The sequence below is a fragment of the Anser anser genome (genome assembly GCF_964211835.1).
Source record: "Anser anser genome assembly, chromosome: 2".
Taxonomy (NCBI): Eukaryota; Metazoa; Chordata; class Aves; order Anseriformes; family Anatidae; genus Anser; species Anser anser.
The window spans coordinates 33,649,224-33,672,243 of NC_139721.1; the positions used below are offsets into that span (position 1 = coordinate 33,649,224).

The 23,020-nt window shown below is 39.0% G+C and overlaps 1 protein-coding gene across 4 annotated transcripts in view; it reads left to right on the top strand.

Annotated features, from left to right (window-relative positions):
• STAU2 (staufen double-stranded RNA binding protein 2) overlaps positions 1-23,020 on the top strand; it is a 168,185-nt gene that overhangs the window by 86,346 nt on the left and 58,819 nt on the right. For 2 of the 4 annotated variants that reach the window (XM_083822663.1, XM_083822666.1), the window contains exons 12-13: positions 1,315-1,622; positions 20,344-20,457. In XM_083822663.1, coding sequence (XP_083678789.1) covers positions 1,315-1,622; positions 20,344-20,457 — 422 coding nt within the window. Of the gene's footprint in view, positions 1-1,314; positions 1,623-7,410; positions 7,892-20,343; positions 20,458-23,020 lie in introns of those variants that run through there. The other 2 variants (XM_083822664.1, XM_083822665.1) reach the window with 2 other exon arrangements.

The following is a 23,020-nucleotide window of genomic DNA, read 5'->3' on the forward strand; positions in this document are numbered from 1 at the left end:
ATAGGTTTATCATTCTTAAAATAAAATGCCATATGGCTTGAGTTCACAGATGTTTTTTTCAGGTATATACAAGAAGATCAAAGAGTGCTATTAATATGAAATGAAACATCTCAAGTTCATTTTTGAGTTTAATAACAATGAGGGGTCTTCCTCTTACATTAACAAACTGGGTACTCATGTTTCCAACAAACGCTGTATTATATATGAAACTACCAAACTTCATCCTTAATTCTGCACGTTTTTAAACGTAAGAATACCAACAAAGCTGCTTACGTATGTACTCACTCCTGTTTTCAAGGAGGCTTAGGGTCAAGATGTTCTCTAAAAATATATTAAATTTTTTGAAATGTAGAGAAATTACTCCTAATTTCAGTCACTGGAAGTATTTGAATGTTTCCTACAATTCACATGAATATATTCAATCTTTTTGTTTTTTACCGTAATTCCAGTTGATGTTAATCACAACACATACACACTTTCTTCACTCAGCATGAATGTTGTCCAAGACAAGCAACTATTTGCGATCTATAGGATGCTGTTTGTGCAGCTAAAAGTAACAAAAATAGAAGAAGATTCCTCTTCGTCGAAGAGCAAGCAGTCACATAAGAGTCATTAGCACAGTAACATGTGGCTGCAGGGCAATTTAAGATTACTTAAACACAGGCTGCTGTTGTAATTCAGCAAATGCTTTAAGCCAGCACTTGAGGCACTGCAGCTACTGCAAGAAGCCATCCTGCCCTTCTTTTGCCTCCAAACTGCTCGTTCTCATGAGCATCACTGCATGGTCCTACAGGTGCTTGTGCTGGCACATGCAGTAGAGCAGCTGGAGAGTACTAACAACAGCTGTAGGTGGGAGAGGAAAGAACTTCTGATGGTGGTAGTGCTGACATGGGCTAGCTTAAATTATTTGTCAAACAACAGCCTAAGTTGTTGTATCAGATAGGAGGCGGAAGACTGTAGTGAAATAATGGTTGTGCTGCTATTCTGAAGCAGCAGCTGTCCATTGTGGTTTGTAGATCTCAAAACGTTACTCGTTTATGTTTTGTATTCTGTGCTTGCCACAGTTTTCAAGTCCAGGAGTTTTTAACTACTTAAAAAGGCTGGTGGGAGAGGAAGAAGAGGGGCACTTGAGATCTGCTTTGTTTCTAAATAATTGTGTGATTTCATTCACAGTTACTATGGAAAAAAAAAAAAAAGATACTACTTTTAAGTGCTTACTTTGTTTTCTGGTGAAAAGTATGTTAATGAAAATTGTCTACATACATGCCAAGCCCATTCTAGGGTAATGAGGATCATCTTTGCTTTTATTTTCAGCACCAAAGGGAATACTCCATCTCTCTCCTGATGTTTACCAAGAGATGGAAGCAAGCCGCAACAAATCAGCCCCTGGTACCACTGTAAGCTATTTGTCGTCCAAAGAAATGAGCCAGACTTCTAGCTCTTTCTTCAGCATATCTCCTACAACAAATAGCACAGCTACGATTGCCAGGGAACTTCTCATGAATGGAACATCCCCAACTGCCGAAGCCATAGGTCTAAAAGGAATATCTCCTGCTTCCCCCTGTCCTGCAGTGCAGCCTTCAAAACAGCTGGAGTATTTGGCAAGGATTCAAGGCTTTCAGGTATGGGAGGGGGAAAATGAAGCTCTTCAGCCAGAGTCATAGCATTGCCATCAAGGTTTCACTCTTGCCCTCTGGAATGTGGGCATGCATGTAACTTATCTTGTAAAATTAGCTGGTGTCCAAGGCAGTTGCTGGGTCCAGGAGATACAACCCTGCACCAATATACATGTCCCTCCTCTTTTTTGTTCCTTTCTTCCATTCAATTTACTACAGGCCATCTTTCTTTCTGTTGTTTGTTCTCCATAAACAGTTACAGGCTTAAATTATGCTTTTACTTGCACTTCTTTGAGAGTCTTCACCTCTTAGCATTAGAAGCTTTACATGCTGCTCTGAAATTGGTTTCTCCTTTAGACTCTGATCCAGAAGATACTGATGCACCACCTTAACTTTGCGTTTGTCTGCTGGGTTGGGTTGTTACAACCATTCCTCTGCTTTCCATCCTGCACCTGTTAGTTGTAACCTGTAGAACAGAGTTTTGATCAGAAGGTGCGACCTAAGAGCAGATTTGGTGGCAGAGCAATGCAGAATGTTTTGACATCACAGTCAATACTAGAGAATGTAAGATATACCATGCTGGGTCAGCATATTAGTCCTTCAGCACTGATGACCTGCATCCAGCAATGGCAAATACCAGACATTTCATAGGATGGTGAAAGCCTCTGTAGTGCATCTAGTCATTTCTGCAGTGTGGAAGATGGGGAAAAGAAACCTCTTCCTGATCACCATTACATGCAAAATTACACGCATATATGTATAGTAGCTCATTTTACTGTATTGCACCATCAGAGGATAGGACCAGCTATGTAGAAAAATTCTTTTTCCTGTCTTAGGGGCTTTTTTGTTTGTTTGTTTTTGTTTGTTTGTTTGTTTTCTTTTTCTGTTTCATTTGAAAAGTTGGCTTCCTATGTTCTAGCATGTGTAATTTGATCATGTAACCAAATTATGGAAATGGGAGGTTTCTGTTAGAATTTTTTGAATGCCTGATAATGATTTTTTTCATCAAAGCCCATGTAATTTACAAAGTATGCAGTTGTTGAAAGTGATTAAAAAGAAGTGGCTAGAATTCAAGAAATAGTGTCAGATGTTCTATTGGCATAAGCACCATAGTTAAATTGCATTTGCGGATGTCAGATGTCACCAGTTGTGGATTTGACTTAACGTTGTTTCTGTCTAAAATGTACATTCAGATTTCTTTTGGTCTTCATTTTTAAAATGTCATTTTTGATTCACTAGTTTGAATTTCTCTTAATACAAGAAACAATAAAAGTCTAAGCCTCACAGTATGTAGAGTTAAGCTGCTAACAGGAATTCTTTTTTTCTGAGTTCCACTTTGTTACCTGCCTGCAGATGAATTCTGATGAAAAGAAATTCAATCCCTGATGTTTTCACTTCTTGCTTTCACATCTTGTCAGATTGCTTGTGTCTACTAGTAACACTTTATTTTCATAGAACCAATGCACAATTTATGTTATTGTTTTGATTCCTTCTTGCCTACAGTATGTGGTTACTGTAAAATGATTAGTTGTTTGTCCTGTTGTTTTTTTTTTCATGCTTTAATTCTAGTTGCCTATGTAGAAATTGTTTTAAAGGGTCTTACCTTGAGCCAAAAATATAATCCGTTTCCTCCATAAACTAGACTACTACTTTTTACTTGGCCCTGATTCAAAACGAGAAGTTTGGTAGAGAATCTCTATTAATGACATATATATGTCTCTGTGTCTGTAACTGGTGGTTTTACATCATATTAGCATGCTTTTTAACACCTTGCTTGAATGAGTGGCATTGATGTGAAATTCTGTCACTGCTGGATCCCTGAGCTGAGGTGGAGCAGTGAACAGAATCTCTGTGGGAAATGGCTTAGTGGCCTGGCAGGTGCATATCACAGGTCTCTTCACCATTTCAGCCTAGAAAGCTCTTTGTGTTCAAGAGTTTAAAAGCCTATTTCTTTACAGGTTAACTTTCTCAGGCATATTTACCAAGTAGAAAACTACTGCATTTACAAACAGATAGCTTGTTTCATGTTTCCTGAATGACCCAAAATGATTTTTAAATTGTTAGCATGTATTTGTATTCTGGTCCAGATGATAACCATAGTTTTGTCTTTCATTGAAGAACGTATACATTCTGTTCTGTTACAATGTATTTTTGAATTTTTAAAAAATCAATAAATACTCATATGATGTTTCATTTGTAAATGTAAAAAAAAAAAAAATGTTACTTGCTTATTTGAATGTTTCTTTGAACTTCTTTAGCTGCAGGGGACACGTCTTTAAAATGTGATTATTTAATTTAAATTCTCCTAAACTGTTTGTATATGATCTCAGTCATGTTCTATTGTAAGCCCTTTATATTATTTGGACCAATGTATGGAAAAGTACTAAAAAATTACATTTTTATGGTTTATGGCTTATTATTCTAAAGATATTTGTAATTGATAAGCAGCAGCTGAGTGTCACTGAAACACAGGTGTTTAGCTCGGATTCTTTCAAGGCCCAGGCTTCAAATTACCAGTGCTAATTAAACAAAAATACTTCACAAGCAAGTCTGTACAAAGTCTGAACAGAGCATTTTTAGTGCTTGCTTCATATTTATGCATACAATCTACCAGTTAATCGTTCTGCAGGCTTTGCCAGCGGATTGTTTAAAGGAAAATTCAGCTTTGGTAAAATTGTTATTTTTAAGTGACTATGTGGTATTTTAGTCATTGTTTTGTAACTAGGTTAGTTACAGTTATTTTTGGTGACCGCTTCAGTGCAGTAAGTTATTCAGAGAGTTTGTTTGTGATGAAACATTTAGAGAAACTGTTTATACATGAATAATTTGAGCCTCCAGTTGCGACTGATGTAAAACACAAGTTGCAGGTAGTTCGTGTCCAGTAGGAGACCCCCCTAGGAGCTTCCATGAAGAGCAGGTAGTAGAATTAAAAAGGCCGTGATGTCTCTGTGCATGGCTGCAGCCACACTTGGCTTGCTGCGTTGGCAGGTCTTAGGTATCTTGACTTGTCTGTAGTGGCCAGGTAGTAAGGCCTCACACAGGGTGTCGTTTCCACTTCTTTTTGATTACACTGTTACAAAATTGATTTATTTATTTTTCTTCCCATGTCTGCTTAGTGGTTAACTGTTCCATTTTATCTATTGATTGATTTGAAAGTTGTACTGTTGGGCCTTTCTAAATGCTTCTCATTTTCTCATTTCCCTGTAGTGCAGGCATACATTTCTGAGGGAGTGCGCGTACAGGAGAGGTCCCACTGGATACCCTAGAGTCAGGTTTACCTGTGCCCCATACGTTTCAGCTCATGGTTTTGAATTGTAGGCAGAGGTGGGCCTCAACCAAATTTTCACCCATGTATTGGGTTTGGTTGTGGCTTAACCCAGCAGGCAGCTCAGCACCACACAGCTGTTTGCTCACCCTCTCCCCCCACAGCAAGAGAGGGGAGAGAAACGGGGGGAAAAAGTACAAGCTGATGGGTTTGAGTTTGATAGGACAGAAAAGGAAGAGAAATAATAAAATAATAATGATTATAGTAATAATAATAACATGTACAAAGCAAAAGATGCACAATGCAATTGCTCACCACCCACTGACCAATGCCCATCCCATCCCTGAGCAGTGTTCATCCCTTCCTCCCCGGCCAGCCACCCCATATTAATTGTTCAGCACGATGCCACACGGTGTGGGACATCCCTTTGGTCACTGGGCCAGCTGTCCTGGCTGTGTCCCCTCCCAGCTCCTGGTGCACCCCCAGCCTCCTCCCTGGCAGGGCAGCACAAGGAGCTGAAAAGCCCTTGGCTTAGTGTAAGCACCGCTCTGCAACAATTAAAATATCGGTGTGTTATCAACGTTATTCTCATCCTAAATCCAAAACACAGTACCATATCAGCTACTAGGAGGAAAATTAACTCCATCCTAGCCAAAACCAGGACAGTATCCACCCCTTATTCTGTACCATTTATGTCATGCTCGGGTCCCACACACACTGAGCTTGAACCTTACCCTACAGTAGCTTTAAACAAACCAAATGCTCATTTCACTTTGTTGAAGGTTGGATTTGGAAATCAGCCTAGGAATGCTTGGATATCATTACTAAGATACTGAATTTCAGGGAAATTCAGGCCTCACTGAATTTCAAGTTAAAAGTATAGTTTTGGACTGATCTGTGTGTAAATGCATATTTATTGGAGCAGGACCATAGGTCAAATTTTAAAAGGCACCTAAATACCTTTTTCAAAACTGACACGGGTACTGTGGATGCTAACTTGTAAGTTAACTTGTAAGCCTGGCCACCCTTCATAATGTTTGGCTAATCTGGGCTCCTGTCCCACACCATGAGCTGTGGTCCACGCTGTGGACTTACTGCCTGAGGTTAGTAATGCCTGTGCAATTTCTGCCCTGTACTGTGCTGGCTGATGCAGATATGCCCAGGACTTTCTCATGTTCTTTGGATTGTCCTTCTGGTGTGATTCATAATGTTGCTTTCCTTGGTGTCTGTTCTGACAGGAAGCGCAAAAAAGGGCAAGTCTGCCTGTTTCAGACTTAGTGTAGTATCTGAAGTAGTCATCAACTTTAGTTCAGGTCATGCTGTGACCACTTTGTGGGCTCTCTTCGTGGATTTAGCTGCAGCTGCTAAAGACTGTAGCACAGAATGGGCTTTTGGCTTCCAAAATAAAGAACAGTGACCTTCTCATCCATCCCTCCTGAGTCTTTGAAGGTTTTTGAATCTTCCGAACAGTGTTAATGATAGTTAAAGAGTTCCTGGTCTTTTTAATAATAAAGAGTTTAGGTCTGAAGCCATTTCTTAAGGAGATCTCCGAGAGACCACCATGACAATCAAATCTGAGTTCACTGGAAATTCTTAATACAAAAGGAATGAGCAAGGGATTCCGCATTAAGCCTGAAGAAAATAATCGGGATATAAATTGTTATCACAACTTTCGTTTATATGTTCTTGAAACTTGATGCAGTGCCCTTTAGCTTCCTTCGTTAACATTTTGTTCCCAAGTATGACAACCCATTGATGATGCATGAAATAACAAATTCAATTCAAAAGTTCTTTTCCAAATCTGGTCACAATTACAAAATGTTGCTTACTTAGTTAATTAAAATTCATTGCTCTTCACTGGACAGAAGCGGGTTTCCTTTCATTAGTTTTTCTTAGTTACATGGCTTAGTGAAATATGCATACTGAATTTACTAGAGCTCCCTGGAAAAATTGACAATAGCTGTTTTTCTCCTTCTTTCTTACCTCTGAATCTGTTTTTTACCTCAGTAAAAACAACACCTTACTTTTTTTCAGTCCAACTTTGTCTCTTCCCACAGCAAGGAGAACAAGATCTCTGAATTAGCTCTGCATATTGCATGAATTCATTGGTGTGGGTTGCAAGGTTTAGAGATTAAAACCAAGCAGAAAAATCACCCAACCATTCACTGTTGATTCCAGATTCAAATAGCTGTAGTAGAAGGAGTCATTAAAAATTTTTGTTGTTCTGGTGGCTAGAAATTGGGTCAAAGCAGTCGAGTATTGCACTTCATTCTCAAGAGAGTTGTCCTGCTGAGGAGGCCTGTAGAAAAAAGTCAAAAGAAATCAGTAGTAATGCTGTGATGGAGGGGAAAGCCCACGGAGGCCTTTGAAGCAGCACATTGGAATGAAGTTTCATGGTTTCCCAGAAAATCAGTAGGCATTTCCTGTCTGTGTGTCTCATGGAGAGTAGAGTATCTTCCCATCCTGAATGTCCTGTTTTAGTTTTTCACACAATGATCTTCATTTTTGTTGTTGTTTTCATTTTAATAGAATCATCTAAGTTGGAAAAGACCTTCAAGATCACCAAGCACAACCGTCAACCTGACCTACCAAGACCCATCACTAAACCATGCCCTCAGTGCCATTCTTCTTGGGTTAGAAAGCAGCTACTTCTCTTTGCTTCTTTCAGCCTTTCTCCTGGCTCACTGCTTTACACAAGGCGACCCCCACACACACAGTGCCATTCATCTCCACTCTTCCTCAGTAGTTATCTACTGAGCTTACTCTGCACAAGTTATAGCTAGAAATTAAATCATTTTGAGGTGATTTTGTTCAAGTGATCATATATTTAGGGGTGAAATGAGGCTGAACCGTGGTAAACTGGAATAAAACAAAAGCTTACCTTCAGTGAGTCGTGAATGCTGACATGATTTTCCTCAGAGGGTCTCCCTAGGAAAAAAAAAAAGTAAAATGTACTGTGTTTTAGGGGGGGAGGATTCGATGTATTCAACCTATTATCACAATATAATTGTGATTATAGTGTTAGTTGGTTATCAGAGAAAGTACAAAGTTCCCTGCAGATGAATGAAAATGTATGTTTTAGAAAGCGTCCCCCTAAAGCCATTCATGAAGAGTATAGCAAGTTCTAAAAACTTGAATGTAAACCCAGATGGTCCTGTTCTGTCCTTGAGCCTGTCGTTGTAGAAAGGTTTGTGGCCACTGTCAGCTTGGAACTGGAGTCCAAGCAAATGGTCTGGTATGAGTGAGTACAAAAGTCTCACGGCTAGTTCAAATTGAGAAATACAAACAATAGTTAAAGGACGCTTTTGAAATTATAATATCTGTCTTTCTGGCATGATTAATGTAAAACAGATTTGCAGGCTATGTCGGCAAACTGATTTTATATAAATGCTTCTTTGAAGATAATCATATCTCCAAAAACCAGGACAAAATAGGATTTTAAAAAATGAAGTAAGGCTGTTAAAGCAATTAGCGCTTCATCCATATAAGCATTCATGAAACCCCTTGGAGCAGCTTGAGAGTGTTGCTATATGTTGTCAATACCTGCTGCTGCAAAACAAGCCTTGGAATTGTGTTTTTGGTTCTTGTCCCAGTTCCTTAGGGTCTTAGTCAACTTGATTGGCACTGTACTTGCTTGTTGGTCAGATCGGTTCCTGTAAAATGATGCGTGGAATGATTTTGTGCTGTGTTGTCATTGAGAACATCAAAATCTGGCCTTTTGCAGAGGGGTAATATCTTCCTGTGTGTTCTTACTATGCCATGCTTGGTGGCCAGTACTGGAATCTCAGCAGAAGTATTTGTCTCTTCCTGGCAGGGATTATAAACACCTATTGTAGAAATAGGTGACAAAGTCATCGTTATCTTAATTTGTGTCTCTCTGGATACCTTCTTTTTTTCTTCCCTGATGTGACATTTGCATTTTTACCAATTACCAAACTATTGTCTGATGGTTGAGTTAATACAGGTATTTACTGTGGGTTAACCCTGGTAGGCAGCTCCGCACCACACAGCTGCTCGCTCATTCTGCTGCTGCAAGGTGGGGAAAAGAATTGGAAAGGCAAAAGTGAGAAAGTTTGTGGGTTGAGATAAGGATAGTTTAACAGATAAAACAAAGCTACACAGAAGCAAAGCAAAATCAGGAATTCAATCACTACTTCTGCTTGTCAGGCAGATGTTTAAGGAAAGCAGAGCTTTCTTGGAAATCACTTGTAATGGTTATTTGGAAAGACAAATGCTATGAGTCCACCCTTTTCCTGAGTTTCTACTGCTGAGCATAATTTCATATGATGGCCCCTTTGGTCATTGGGGCCAGCTGTCCTGGCTGTGTCCCCTCTCAGCTTCTTGTGCACCCCCAGCCTCCTTATTGATAGGGAAGCCTGAGAAGCAGAAGAGCCCTTGACTTAGTGTTAACACTGCTCAGCAACAACTAAAACATTGGTGCATTTTCAGCATTGTTTTGGTCACAAATCCAAAACATGGCACCATATCAGCTACTATGAAGAAAATTAACTCTGCCCCAGCCAAAACCAGTAAAATCTCCACCCCTTATTCCATAGCATTTACAGCATGCTCAGGTCCCATGGTATCCAACACGTCTGCATTAAGAACTGCCCACCTTCCCATACTTTGATGTACACACAGATAACAATCCTTAGTCTATGGGCCAAACCTGTAAAATGTCTGTAAAATTTCCATTGAGTTCATTTAGTCCATGACTTGGGTTCCACCTGTTACGGTAGTCACTCAGGAAAGGAGAGGTGATGTGTTGTGTGGAAGTATTCGATGCTAAAGCCAACTTAGGTCTGGTCACTACTGCACTTTCACGACATCTTGTGAGGCTCATCCTCCACTGGTTCAAATTGTTTCTGCTATAGGACTTCCTATAACATACAACTCAAATCATGGGTTACAACATTTTAAAGGTACATCCATTACAATCTCCCTCCCTGGTACCTTTGGACCAGGCTATGGGGTTTAACATTGCAGTGAACTCCTCCCCTTCCCACTGCTCCTGTGTGAGCTTATCCATGGGCCACAATCCCTTCAGAGGTGTACCTGCTCCGGCGTGGGCTTACCCATGCTTGCACCATGCTGTGACTGACTCAAGTTCACACTGGAGTTCTGACCTTACAACACAGGCATGGACAGCATCAGTGCCCTGGCCATCTGCCAGCCAGGCGCACGACCAAATCTGTTATCAAAATGTTCACAGATAGAGCCAAGTAAGACGATAAGCAGTAATAATATAGAATAGGGAGAGTGAGCCTTGTGGTAACTACAGGAGCATGCCAATTAATCGCTAAACAGCTACAAAATCAGTCTAGCACGCTCCATTCAAAGCTGTCATTATCTTAAAACACTTATGCCCTGTGTTGCACACCAAAAAGGACTGTTGTGGGTTAAATTCAGCCCCATACAGCCACTCACTCACTCCCCTGCTGCAAGATGGGGAGAGAATTAGGAGGGCAAAAGTGAGAAAATGCATGGATTGAGGTAAAGACGGCTTGATAGGTAAAGCAAAGCTGCACGTGCAAGCAAAGCAAAACAAGGGATTCATTCAGTAATTCCCATCAGCAGGCAGATGTTCAGCCATTTCCAGGAAAGCTGGGCTCATCATGTGTAATGGTTAGTTAGGAGGACAGACACCATCACTCTGAATATCCCCCCTCCTCTTTCTTTCCTCCAGCTTTTATTGCTGAGGTTGGTGCCATATGGTATGGGACATCCCTTTGGTCATTGAGGTCACCTGTGCTGGCTGTGTCCCCTCCCAGCAGCTCCCCCAGGTGCACCCCCAGGCTCCTGGCTGGCAGGGCAGCACGAGAAGCAGAGCAGTCCTTGACTTAGTGTAAGCGCTGCTCTGCAACAGCTAAAACACAGTTTTGGTCACAGTTCTGAAGTACAGCACCGCACGGTCTGCTATGAAGAAAATTCCCTCCATCCCAGCCAAAATGAGTGCAGCTTTCTAAATTTCACTGGCTTTTTTACAGTTCTGTACAACTGGGCAGAAATCAGGAAATAGGAGAACTCTCTCAACCATGTGAACTTACAGTCTTTGTGCTCTGGAGAAAACTTACACTCTTTTATCAGGTTATTTTGCTACAAAACTTACCCATTTATTCAAGACAACCACTATTTTTGTCCTAACAGTAATAGGAATTAACAGGGAAATAAGTTTCCGCCCAGCAAGGGCAACAGGTCAGTCAGGATTTTATTGAGGATTTTAGTGGCATCTGTGATTTGCACAACACCAGGCAACCTGTTAGCTGAGAATCCTTCCTTGGCTCTCAGAAATGTGCAGGTGTCCCGCTACACTGAAATTCGCCTTGAAGTCAAATGGTTGTGTTACATAGGTAAGGGCTCCGAGGTCTCCAAACCCTAATTTGTACGTGACTAGCCAAAAGTAAAAAAACATGTTGGGAATGTGAAATAGAGGGAGAGAGAAAACAGAACAAGCTGCTAGCAAAAATTGTTCTTGAGAGCTTCATGTAAAAATCAAAGCACCTGGACTTCATTGCATTTTTTTTTTAAATCCGCTAACTTCAGAGAGAACGTAGACAGCACCACAGTTGATGCCAGTGACCCAGAGTAGATCTTCAAGGACTGATTTTATTAGTTTCCATTTATTTCAGAAAAGTTTCTGCTGACCGTAGACCATCTCATGTTACCCTACTTTTGACCACAAAGAAAAACAGTGGAAGTCTTCTGCCAGAAGTATCCATAAGCATCGTTCCCATATCAGTTTGCATAAGGCAAGAGGTGCAGGTTGTGGAAAGTGAGAATATTCAGAGGGCATACTGCAGGAGGTAATGTTTGCTGCAGGAAGAATGTTTCTGAATTAACTTTAGAGCATGCAGAATTAGAAAAAGCAAATGCAAATCTAGCTGCAAGGGACAGTAAATTTTCTGACACAAGGTCTCCAAATACCTGGCTTCTGGCCAGAAATCTGTCTGAGCTAGCTCTCTTCTGCTCTGGCCATTGTTACCTCTCTCCCTCTTACAAGGAAGAAGGCCCTATATTCAACTGCTGCTGAAGGTTTGCTCTTCTTGCCTCCAGAAACAGTCCGGGTGCTGCTTTTTCTTTCAGTTTCTATAAGGAAGGAAGGTAAATGGGGAACATCTAGATAATGGCATGGCCTGTGTCCACAGGTGTGGTGCGTATAGGACCTTGGTAACATTTTAGCTTTTCTCCTCAGCATCTTGCAAATAAGAATAGAAGTCATCCCACATGTCCCTGCACATAACTTAGTCCATGAATATATATATATATATATATATATGTAAATTATGTTTTCGTAACTAATTCTAGATTTTGGGGTCTTTATGTGTGTGAGAAAGTTTGCAAACTATCAGGAGCTACTGCAGCCAGCACTAAATGCACCAGGCCTTGCTGCCTGCCAAGATCTTTTTAAGCAAATCCTAACGTGACTTGATAAGTTAGACGCAGACCGTGGCTTGGGACACAGCCAAAACTGTGAAAGACTGAGAGCTTCAGCCAGCATCAAGGTGAAGGTGCAGCCACGGTAGGCTCAGCTTTAACTGTAGTAAGGGAACTCAGTTCCGAAGAAAAAAACTTTAAAAAGCAACGAGAAAGGGTGAAGAAGGATAAAAGAGGCAAGTTACAGTTTACTCCCCTCGCTGTGACTTTCAGATGAGGCTTTCAGAGGAGGTATTTTTGCTGTCGTCCCGTTCCATCCCTTCTAGCATCCAGAGCACAGTGAAGCAGAATGATTTTCGGAAGTGGAATGATTGCTTCTTGTGCTAATTAAAGGCAGGTGATTCTTTCCGCATAAAGTCATGTATCAACATTCTGCACCCAAACCGAGTTTATGCTATCGGCAGGTTTTGCAGCAGATTCAGGCAGATGGTTTTGTACTTGCGGCTTCATGGTGACCCCGTCCCCTGTTCATTACTGTCACGTTTTGGGCTTTCACATGCAGTTTGCAAACAAAGAATAGCTAATGTGTGCTTAGCTCTTCACTTAGGTGGCAACCTTCGTGATGAGAGTGTTGATGAAAACAGATTTCGACTGATGCTGTTGCTAGAGCGTTATTTCAGGCATGGAGGACTTTCTGTCTTCAAACTGACCAAATTCCTTGCTCGTTTCAGTCGGCTGTTCTGGATGGCACTCAGGACACATGCTCCTCCACACGTGCTCTGCACCAAGCTCTTCCTCCATTAGCTCTGTTAGCAGAACGCAGCTCTCTCATCTCCCTCGTTTGTAGGGCATGTAGTGAAAACAAGGGGTCCCAAGGAGTCCTCCATTTGAAGTTGCCGGTTTTTCATATTTCCATTGACTGTGAATTACAAAATTAATCTCAACTCCTATCCCTGAACATGCAGTAGTTGTCTGAACCATTATGTATGAATGATGTGTGAATGAAGCAGGGGCAGATAAGCTGTTTCTGGGGAAAAAAAATAATCAGATGTAACTTATATTACTTTGTAGCGTTTTCATTTCTTAATAATTCATTTTTAATGAGGTATTTCTTATTCCTTTTTGGAAGTAATTGTGTTCAGTGTTTTTAACTCATTGCAGTTAAACTACTCTCTTCTATGGCTGTGTTAAATATTTTAGTTGTAGACTACAGGAGGTGAACAGAGGAGCAAGCTGCTCTTCAACATAGTAGTGTTTTTTGTAGAAAGCCATGTCCTACCTTGTGATTTCAGTTTCCCCATCAGACAAACAGCTCTCTGCTCTTTTGAATACTAGCCATTGAAAATAGGAATGCTCATTTCATGTGTGCTCCCCAGGAACACTGGCCTTACAAATACAAATGCATACCTGGGTTAAGGTTTAACTGGCAAAAGGTAAACAGTAAGTACCTTACTGTACTGGTTATCCCACATGCTGCTGCAACAGCTGTGCTGTTGGCCAATTTTCTTTTAATTAGAACCAAACATCACATACAGAGGTAGGACAGAGCTGGGTCTCCCTTGCCTGACTGAGCATAATATATGGCCAAACTTTCCAGATCCCCTGCGCCACTGAAAACAGGAGCTCTGAATATATATAAATAACATAAAATAAATTATGTACAAGCTTTTTTGGCTCAGATAAACTGATTTTGCATTTAACAGTTATTTTATATATTCTCTTTGGGAACTGTATCAAGTTTTTCAGTCTTATTTGTACTTCATGTGCTTTTATAGATGGCAAGTGTCTGCCTTACTACAGTCAGGAATGTAAAATACGACTGCAGTGAACTGTGACAGTCTTTTGTCTGCTTACTGTTATCTATTTATGGTACAGTAATGGTTTATTTCTTAGTCTAAAACCTCGGATTGTATTTTAGTGAAGATTTAAGACTATGGTACAGCTGGTATTCGAGCTCTGTAGGAGAAGAGCATGCTCGAATCTCTCAAGATTTACTGCTGGACTGTCAGTCTTCAAGCTACTGCGTGTCTTCCCCCTTCCTTGCAGTAGCCACAATGGAGACCTGGCCCACTGCTGTGAAGCAGACACAGCGATTGATGAACCTGAGGCGCGCTAATCAAACATATGTTTTCTTGACACAATGATTGTGTTATATATCACATATGAATGTACAGGCCTTTATCTTTCCTTAATGATCTAGCAAGGGGTCTTTCTTAAATGTGGGTGTTTTTCATGCGCTCCTTAGATTTGTTCCACAGGGGGTGACCATTAAAAACATCTGACGGGCATGCAGTTAGCCAGCTCCCCGCTGAGATTAGTAAAATACTATATTTAGTAGTCGCACTACATCAAGGAACTCCAGCATTGCAGGAAACAGTTTGATTCAATGCTTTTTTCTGATTTTTTTTTTTTATTATTTTATTTTATGTCTGATTTTTTCATCTGGGACAAATTTTTTTTTGTCTCTGTCTTTTTGTTTTGTTTTGTTTTTCCTTTTATATATATATATATATCTATACTTCAACATTTCCTGAAAGACTTTGTGGGGTTTTCCCCTAATTTTGTTTTGTTGTTACTGTATTCCTCTTCTGTTGTGCTCTCACAAATAAAATATATGGGATTGTAAAGCAGATAGTAAGAGAGCAAAATGATATTCTGAATCTATGTTGCTGTACTCTGTGTCTGAAGAGACTAACCTATTATTTTGTGAAGAGACTAACCTGTTGTTTGTTAGGAAGGCTCTGAGGATAGTACAAGGATTCACACATTTAAGTACTAGAATATTGTATTCTGTAAGCTTCTTAACTGACTTTGAAAGAATGGTTTGAAAATAACAAGTATATTTAAATTATCACCAAGAGTATTTCTTCACTGATAAATATGCATGAAATAGTTTGACCACAAACAGGATTGTTTAATTTTTTTTTATGAGGTCACACGAGTACCAGTAGATGAGTAACAGAGAGAGTGAGCTAAAAGATCAATATGGCAAAGATAAGTGTTCCACCAGGAAGCTAAAGGAACAAAAATTTTCCATGAGGCTGTTGTTCAAGTCAGGATTACTATTTTAGCATCTGATTTTATAGTTCATTCTAGTTTGTTCATAGCTGTAAATCCAGAGCAACCTGTGTAAAATCTCTGAAATTTTTCTGTAAAGTCAGGAGTAAATTTAGTGCTTTCACTTTAAGGGGCAGATTTAAAGGAATACCATCCTTTGTTCTAACAAAATAGTCCCAGCTTGTCAATCCAGAAGATTTGTGCGTTGCTGAACATAATGGCATTTTATTACCTAGTTTATTTCTGTCTAGCATTCTAAGACTCCTGCTGATGCTTTGACTCGGAGTAGTTTTTGGTTTGGAAACATGAACTCCAGTGTCACAGATGACTTCTTTCTTTTGGTAATTCATATTATTTTTTTTAAGTTAATAAATGTTCAAGAAAGAAAGTGTTTGGCTAGACAGAAGTTGTGTTTCAAACTGTGAACATCTAAGCAGCAGTGTGTGAAAATAGTAGCCTTTATTTTGTCTCGCTTCAGCCTCATGTTAATGCACAGTTAGCTCGTTTCTAACAGTAGTGTAGTATATTGCAGTTGAGCTTAACTGTCATGTAGTACTGTAGACAGTCTCTCACCTTCCTTGGTTGTGAGTCAGAAAAAAAAAGTCCTTGTTCATGCAAAAGGTTGGATGCTCAAATTCAGAAATGCCCACTTAGACCAGGAGAGCAAATGTATTTACAGAATAATTTATGCAGATTAACTCTGGGCATTACCTGAAATTGCATATTGATCCAGTGTTTCAAACTAGCTTGTTGCTAGACAAATCCTGCAATATTTTTGCAGTTTCTATCAGAACACTTACACATAATGAATGATATCATAGTAAAGCTAGATTTGAGAGACTTGGGTATATATATAAGTACAAAAGGAAAGTTTCCTACTTTGGGAGCAGTGTTATGATAGAAGTAGCCTTAACTGTAATTTGTATAGCAGTTTTATACAGTACAATTTAGTTTTCTTTTATAAAATAATGTATACGGTTGAGAATTTTGGCTATGCCATTCCACATTCAGTTGTGACATTGTAAACATTCATTTTATATCTTTATGCAAAGCTATAAACGTACTTTAAAATATTTCCATCTCTACAGTAATTTAAAATATTAAAAACAAGGGCCAAATTTCAACATAGTCGTAAAATGTCTTCAGATCTTCACATACATTTCTATATGCATACACCAGTTAGTAGTACCCCTGCATACATACTCATGCCATACAGCTCGTTCCTGACTGAAGTAATCTCTTTAAAGGATATACAGTTGCATCTCCTGAGAATATCGAACATAAAAAAATACACGTATGAGCAAGTCCACGGCATGTGCTTGTGGAAAAAAAAAGTCATCTAAGATTTATTTCATTGTTTCGATGCCTGGGATGCACTTTGCGTTTTATACGCAGCGGTTTTGTGCCCTGTCTCCGCAGAACAATGGAGTGCAGTGTTAGGGATTCCTGAGCGGGTTATACATGATTTATCTCAGATACTAGCGGTGTGCAGTTACCCAGGAGAAAAGCGAGCAGTGCCGTATGCTTTTCCCAGTAAATGGGCAGGCTCATTTAGAGTTATTGCCAGGATCTTGTTGTGGCACTGCTTGGTGCTGTGTAGACATACCTCTGAACAGAACTGCATGTAAATCCCTCGTAACAGGCTGAGGCTGGATTCTTGAATTTTACTCAGAAACTTGCACAACCCTTACAGCAGACATTAGTATGTTGGCCATTATTTTCTAACCAAATTGTAATGCTGTTCTATTAAAAAAAAAATCTCTGCTTATATGTTATCCCAATAAAACATTATGAACTTTAGTGAGTGAAATTTCATTGCTGTTTAATCCTTAAAATGCACTGAGCTAATTTATGGAAGTCCCTTAAAAGCAAAAAATTGAAGCCTGAAAATTAGGACGTAGATGGTAATTATTCTTGTAACTCTTTTATTTTTACCTACGTAATACAGGGAAAGGGAAAATGAGCGGTCACGGTTAGGCCGGAGCCCTTCGTCCTGGGCTGTAGGCCCCGCGCTGCCAGCGCCGGGTGAGCTTGGAGGAGCCTGTCCACCGCTGTCCTCACCCGCCTGGCAGAGCGGCTGTGAGGGAGAGCTGGAGCTGAGCACTCACAACTCTTAAACTGCAGGCACTTAGTAACTTAAATAAGAGAAGTACTACTGTGGTTGTTAATCTTAGTAACGGCCGTGTAAGCACGCTTGGAGCACTTGGCCGGCCTTCAGTTGCCGCTCCTTGATCGTGGATACTGAAGGAAGTATTTGCTATGCCTTCGTGTTTCCCTGCCTCAGATGATAATGATATTCTTAAAGCAGTTTTATAGACATTCAGGTTCCTCCCATGCTTAGTTGTAATAGCACGGACATGGAAGCTGAAACATTTACAACATAGTGCTGGCTGAAAGCGTAGAAGCATCTGCTACCATTCAGACTATTTGATAACTATTCCACTACTACCATCTATTTCAGAATGCCTATTCTGGTCAAAAAAATAAATACCCGCACACATTGACAAAAAAACCTTCAAACTTTAAATCGTAGATCACATTTGAAGAAAAAAAAAAAAAAGAGAAATAAAACAAGGTTTAAAAATGTAGTGGCTGGATGATAAATAACAAGACGGGAAACTTCCCCAAACTGGGAAATTATTCATAAACATGCCAAAATGTAGAGGAAATCTGAGTGTTTTGTTGACTATATAAATCTGTATACTAGAGAGATTTCATGAAAGGACAACATTTTATTTTGTCCCCCATTCAAAGTCCAGTCTTTTGTGTGTATATCACTATTTTATGTAATTAACATAGGAAATGTTTATTTTGTTTAAACAGAAGAGCTTCAGCAGAACAAGAGATAATTAGAGGACTATTGCCTAAGAAATTATGAAGTAATGGCCTAGATCTATTAAGATGAGGCCAAAAATACATCAGGAAATTATTTCAGGAAAGTTAAGCCTAGAAAGATACCAAAATTTTGGATTTATTGCAGTTTCAACATGGGACTCAAAAGAGGTTGTGGATCGAATATGCTTTTGCAGATGATAATGTTATGTGGTAGTTACAGTATTTCCTCTGAATATCTCTTGTTCTTTCAGCTTGTTAACCGTGCTTTGTTCCAGTGAACATTAGTGAACTGTAACTTTATTCATATTATTCTTATTAAAAGTAAGCCTCCCACATGCTGTGCAGTTCAGAAAGTTCCATTTTCCCATTTCTCCATATGCACTCTACAGCATGCACTTTTCTAGGTCACCAGATTTTGCCCCTTTTGCTAACATCACATTTGCAGGACAGAACCATCCTTGTGAGTTTTTCTGCCCCATTTCTCCACATTGCATTCCCACAGCACATACTCGGCAGAATATCTAGCTTGCAACTAGATACTGCACTTGTGGAGTCTTGATAAGTTCTTGTCATAACAGTAGTCCTTGACATTTAAAGAACTTCAGTTTATATTTGCAAGCCAAATTTCATACCTTCATACCTCTTTCGATTAATCAAAGTTAAACCATTGTATATGTGAAGGGGCCTCTTGTGGTTTCTAAGTAAGTAGTATGGCTTTTCTGGCAGAGAGCCACAGGCAATTTAGTAGGCACATATTGTGGGGGTTGAGAGAGGAGGAGGGACAGGGATAATCCAGACAGCTTTAACAAGGACTGAGTGAAATCAATATTTCTATATGCACTACATGCATTTTGCATTCTGTGTCTTAAATTTTGGCCACAGCTGAACTGTTTTTTATGTGTTGTCAGTAAATTAATTCTGCAATATAGCAATGACTTGGTTTTCCTCTCACTCAACCAGCCTTGCAGTGGTTTTGCTTCACCTGAAGTATCCCCAATTTGCACCTGTGACACAGAAGATTTAGGCACAGTCTATATAGTACACGCTGTATACAATTAAGTGTCATATATGTTGCTAAATCAGTTCCACAGGAACAACTCTAATATGGTTCCTAGTTGTCTTCAGAAATAATAATACTTAATTTTATAGCCTAAGTATAAAGATGAGGCTTTATCATATAACCTTTGCCTGAGATCTATACAGCTGTAAATAGATACTAACATAAAAGGTCTGTTTCCAGCAGAGTTGATCTCTCTTTCCATTTCTGACAGGGGTCACATAGCCAATGTAAATTACCACCATAAACCAAATTCCACCTCTCCTGTAGAACAAAGTGCTTGATCTGCCTGTCTAGAAGCCAGGAGCTACGTAGCAGATTGTAATATTTCAACAATTCAGCATGAGTGGCAACCTGTTCTTAATAATGAAACACTGGCAACATTTAACTTAATTTTTGTCTCAACATAGTAAAATCCATACTTTCTCTAGGGGATTTAAGAACTATCTGAAGGGGGCCTGAAGACAAGGAAAATAATTCAAGTAGAAGCAATGTCTTCCTCTGTATTTCATGCAAGAGTCAGGTTTAACATGCACATCTTGACATTAGTAAAGAATGAGTTACTCTTAGAAAAAGATAGCGTAGATAATTCAGGAAGAAAGTGAATTCTTCACCATACTATCTGTCATTTTGATTTAATTACAAAATCAAATTAAAATATACAATCTTGTTTAGCCATGTCGGGAAAGTTAGTGAATTTTAGTAGAAATGGCATTTCAACTGAAAACTTAAAACTGTCGTTGCCAGGTTTTTGGAGGTATAATGACTTACATGGATGTTTTATATCTAAGCTACAAAATACTGTTAAAACTTTTTGACATCTAGGTTAGAAACAATAACTTGAAACTAGGTTCTTGTAATTGTGTAGATATAACATCTCGCATTCAGTCTAAAGGGTCCTAGGAACTGGAGAACATAGCACAAAAATTATGCAACAGACAACTCACAGAAAATTTGGCCCCAGTATAGTATGTGGCTATCTAGAATATTTTACACACTCCTTGTTTTATATTAAAGATGAATTCAATGTAAATGTTTGGAATTCTTCTTACAAACTTGTTGAAAAGGGACAGTATTTTAGCATGATTCCCTTGTACAAACCTGGTGTTTAGCAGATTACGTATGTTATTCTGTTATAGGTACACTACAGTGATAGACAAAATGGCAAAGAGTGTATGACCTGTTTGACACTGTCTCCTGTGCAGATGACTTTCCAAGGTATCGGAAGCTCCATTGAAGCCAGCCATGACCAGGTATAATACCTTCACCCACACTGCTGTGATTTTATTAATATCTAGTAAGGCCAGAATGTCAGCATTACTAAATTTTAAATTTAGACACATCTTGTGTTTTATATGGTGTGTTCTTGTCAATGGGATTTGCCTATCTCTCCATAGTGAAATCCTGAATCTCTAAAGAGTGACCCAAAAAGGAGACAAAACTGTTGCCTTCTACAGATTTTTAAGACATATTAGGATAGCCTGAAGATCTTGCTTTGGTTTTAAAGTCAGATGTAGGGTTTCTGCAAAAGTTTTGTTTAATTTTATATATGTATCAGGTCTTGTCTATCCTATTTTTGCTGGAAGATTATGGGTAGCTGGAAGAACAGAGAGGTGAAGCCACCATGTCTAGCCATCGCCTGTCACAAGAAACTGGCATTTCAGAGGGAAAAGGGATTTTCAGTCAGGCTGTCTAAAACTCACATTTTGTTTGTCTGTTCTTAAAATGCTTAAATCAAGCTTCTGGCGAATAGCCAGGAGAAAAAAAAAGAAAATCACTCATCACCCTGCTGCTTCAGATGGGAACTGAGGGGGACTTCCATTCTAGCCTTTTGTCCTCCAACACTCTTATGTATAACAACAAGGCAAGACACTGATACTCCACAAGTTTTCAAAGCAAAAAGGAAATAAGTAGTCAAGTAGTAGAAAACTTTAAACCAAGCCTTGCACCTCTCAGATCTTCAGTAGATCGGAAAAAATAGCATTTTTATTTACTTTTGCGGGCTATCTTTACATTGTACTATGCTCACATTTGCTATACGTTTAATCAGACTCTGTCTTTAGTCTGATTAAATCTTACTCTATGTAAGATTCTCTAAGGAAAAAGGAAAAGTCACCTTAAGAATTATCAGAATTAGTTATCTTTGGGGAAAAAGTTCAGACACCCACCCATATTTTAGGTTGATTTTTTGTTTTGTTTTGTTTTCTTGTTTTCTTTTTTTTTTTTTTCCCTCTTCTTATATTAGAAGATTCTAAGTTAGTTGTTAACATAAACTAAGCCCATTAGTTATTTACATGGTAACATGAGGATACTTCCTGTCCTTAATGTTTGGTGTTTTACAGTAATGGAGAGCTGGGGTAAGTCAGACAACTTCGACAGACGTATTCCATTCAATCCTCATTTCATCCAGCAACTTGTTTACGCTGTCCTAAAGCTGCTCAGTTTTTCTTTCAGTAAAGATCACCTTTTAAAATTTACTTATATCTCAAATACAATATTTAGACATTTCCACGAATATAAGGTGGTCCCTGTCAATTTGGTAACAACTACATTCTGGGCTACCAGCCAGCTTGGCCTTTGTTTTAGCATTTATTTAGGCTAGAGCATGATATGTAAACAGAAAAAGACTTTGTAAGCAAAAAGCACATTTAAGCCATCTAAATAATTATATATTTAAGAAGTCTAAAAGAAAAAGTGTTACTGAGCCTGCGAAGTCTAGCACCTAGAAATTAGGAAATTCCAGATTATTTGCAGCGTTAGTTTGATCCCAAGTGTACCCGTTCAGTGCTCCAAACAGGACATTCATCTGGGAGGAAATAAATTGCATAAAAACATGTAGCTAAAGATTATAGCATGGCTTGTACACAAATGAGTAGCATTAAGTCTGTTTGGGCCATTCTGAAGCTAGAATTTCCTAATCTTTCTTCAGCCTGCTGTTTAAATAATGTTCCTTCATCCTTTCTTTTAGTTATGTAATTTTCCACACAGTTCTTAAAAAGGAGAGAAAAATGTTTTATCATTGCATGATGGGGTGGTTGTTGCGTTACTGAACCCACAGTACTTCTGCAAAGATTTAATCTGAACTGGGAACAGAAGAAAATAATCATCCAAAAGTCAACTGGCAACCCTTTGGTCACAAAACAGATCCACATAGAGGTCAGCAGACACAAAGTTCTGCTTGTCCCCTTTCTAAATATGAAAGGCATTCCACTTTTAGGGGAAGAAGGATGCTACTGACTGTTTATGTTTGATAAGAGGAATGGCAGGACTACGTTGAAGCATTACTTGTCATCAGCTAAATAAATATAGAAAAATGAATTATTAACAAACAAAGTACATCGAGTGTTTTTCAGGCACTGGAATTAATTAATGATGAAATTAGACCTCTTAAAAGGACTGATGAAAAAAAGTCCCTTTCCTTTATTCTTTCTGCGTGATTTGGTATGATTTTGCTTTTTTTTTTTTTTTTTCTCTACAACTTCCCTTGAGGCAGGTTTATATGATACCCTTATTCTTACAAAAATAGGAAGCAGAACTGCTGTACCTTTGCTAAGCTGAATTGTCCTCATTTTAAAGTTTCAAATGGAATAAATGCAGGGTAGCCATATAGTGCTGTAAAACTGGAAACTCTTCTTTAAGTCACCTGTTAATTCCACATCATCTCTTTTGTACTGTATAGTAAATATGACAGGCTAGTCACCTGAACACCTCTAATTTCAGTGGAGGTGTGCTGATTTGTGTCAGTTATGAGGCCTGACATAGTCTGACTTCAGGATTTGTCTACCTCTGTGCTTATGAAGATAATTTTTCTTGTGT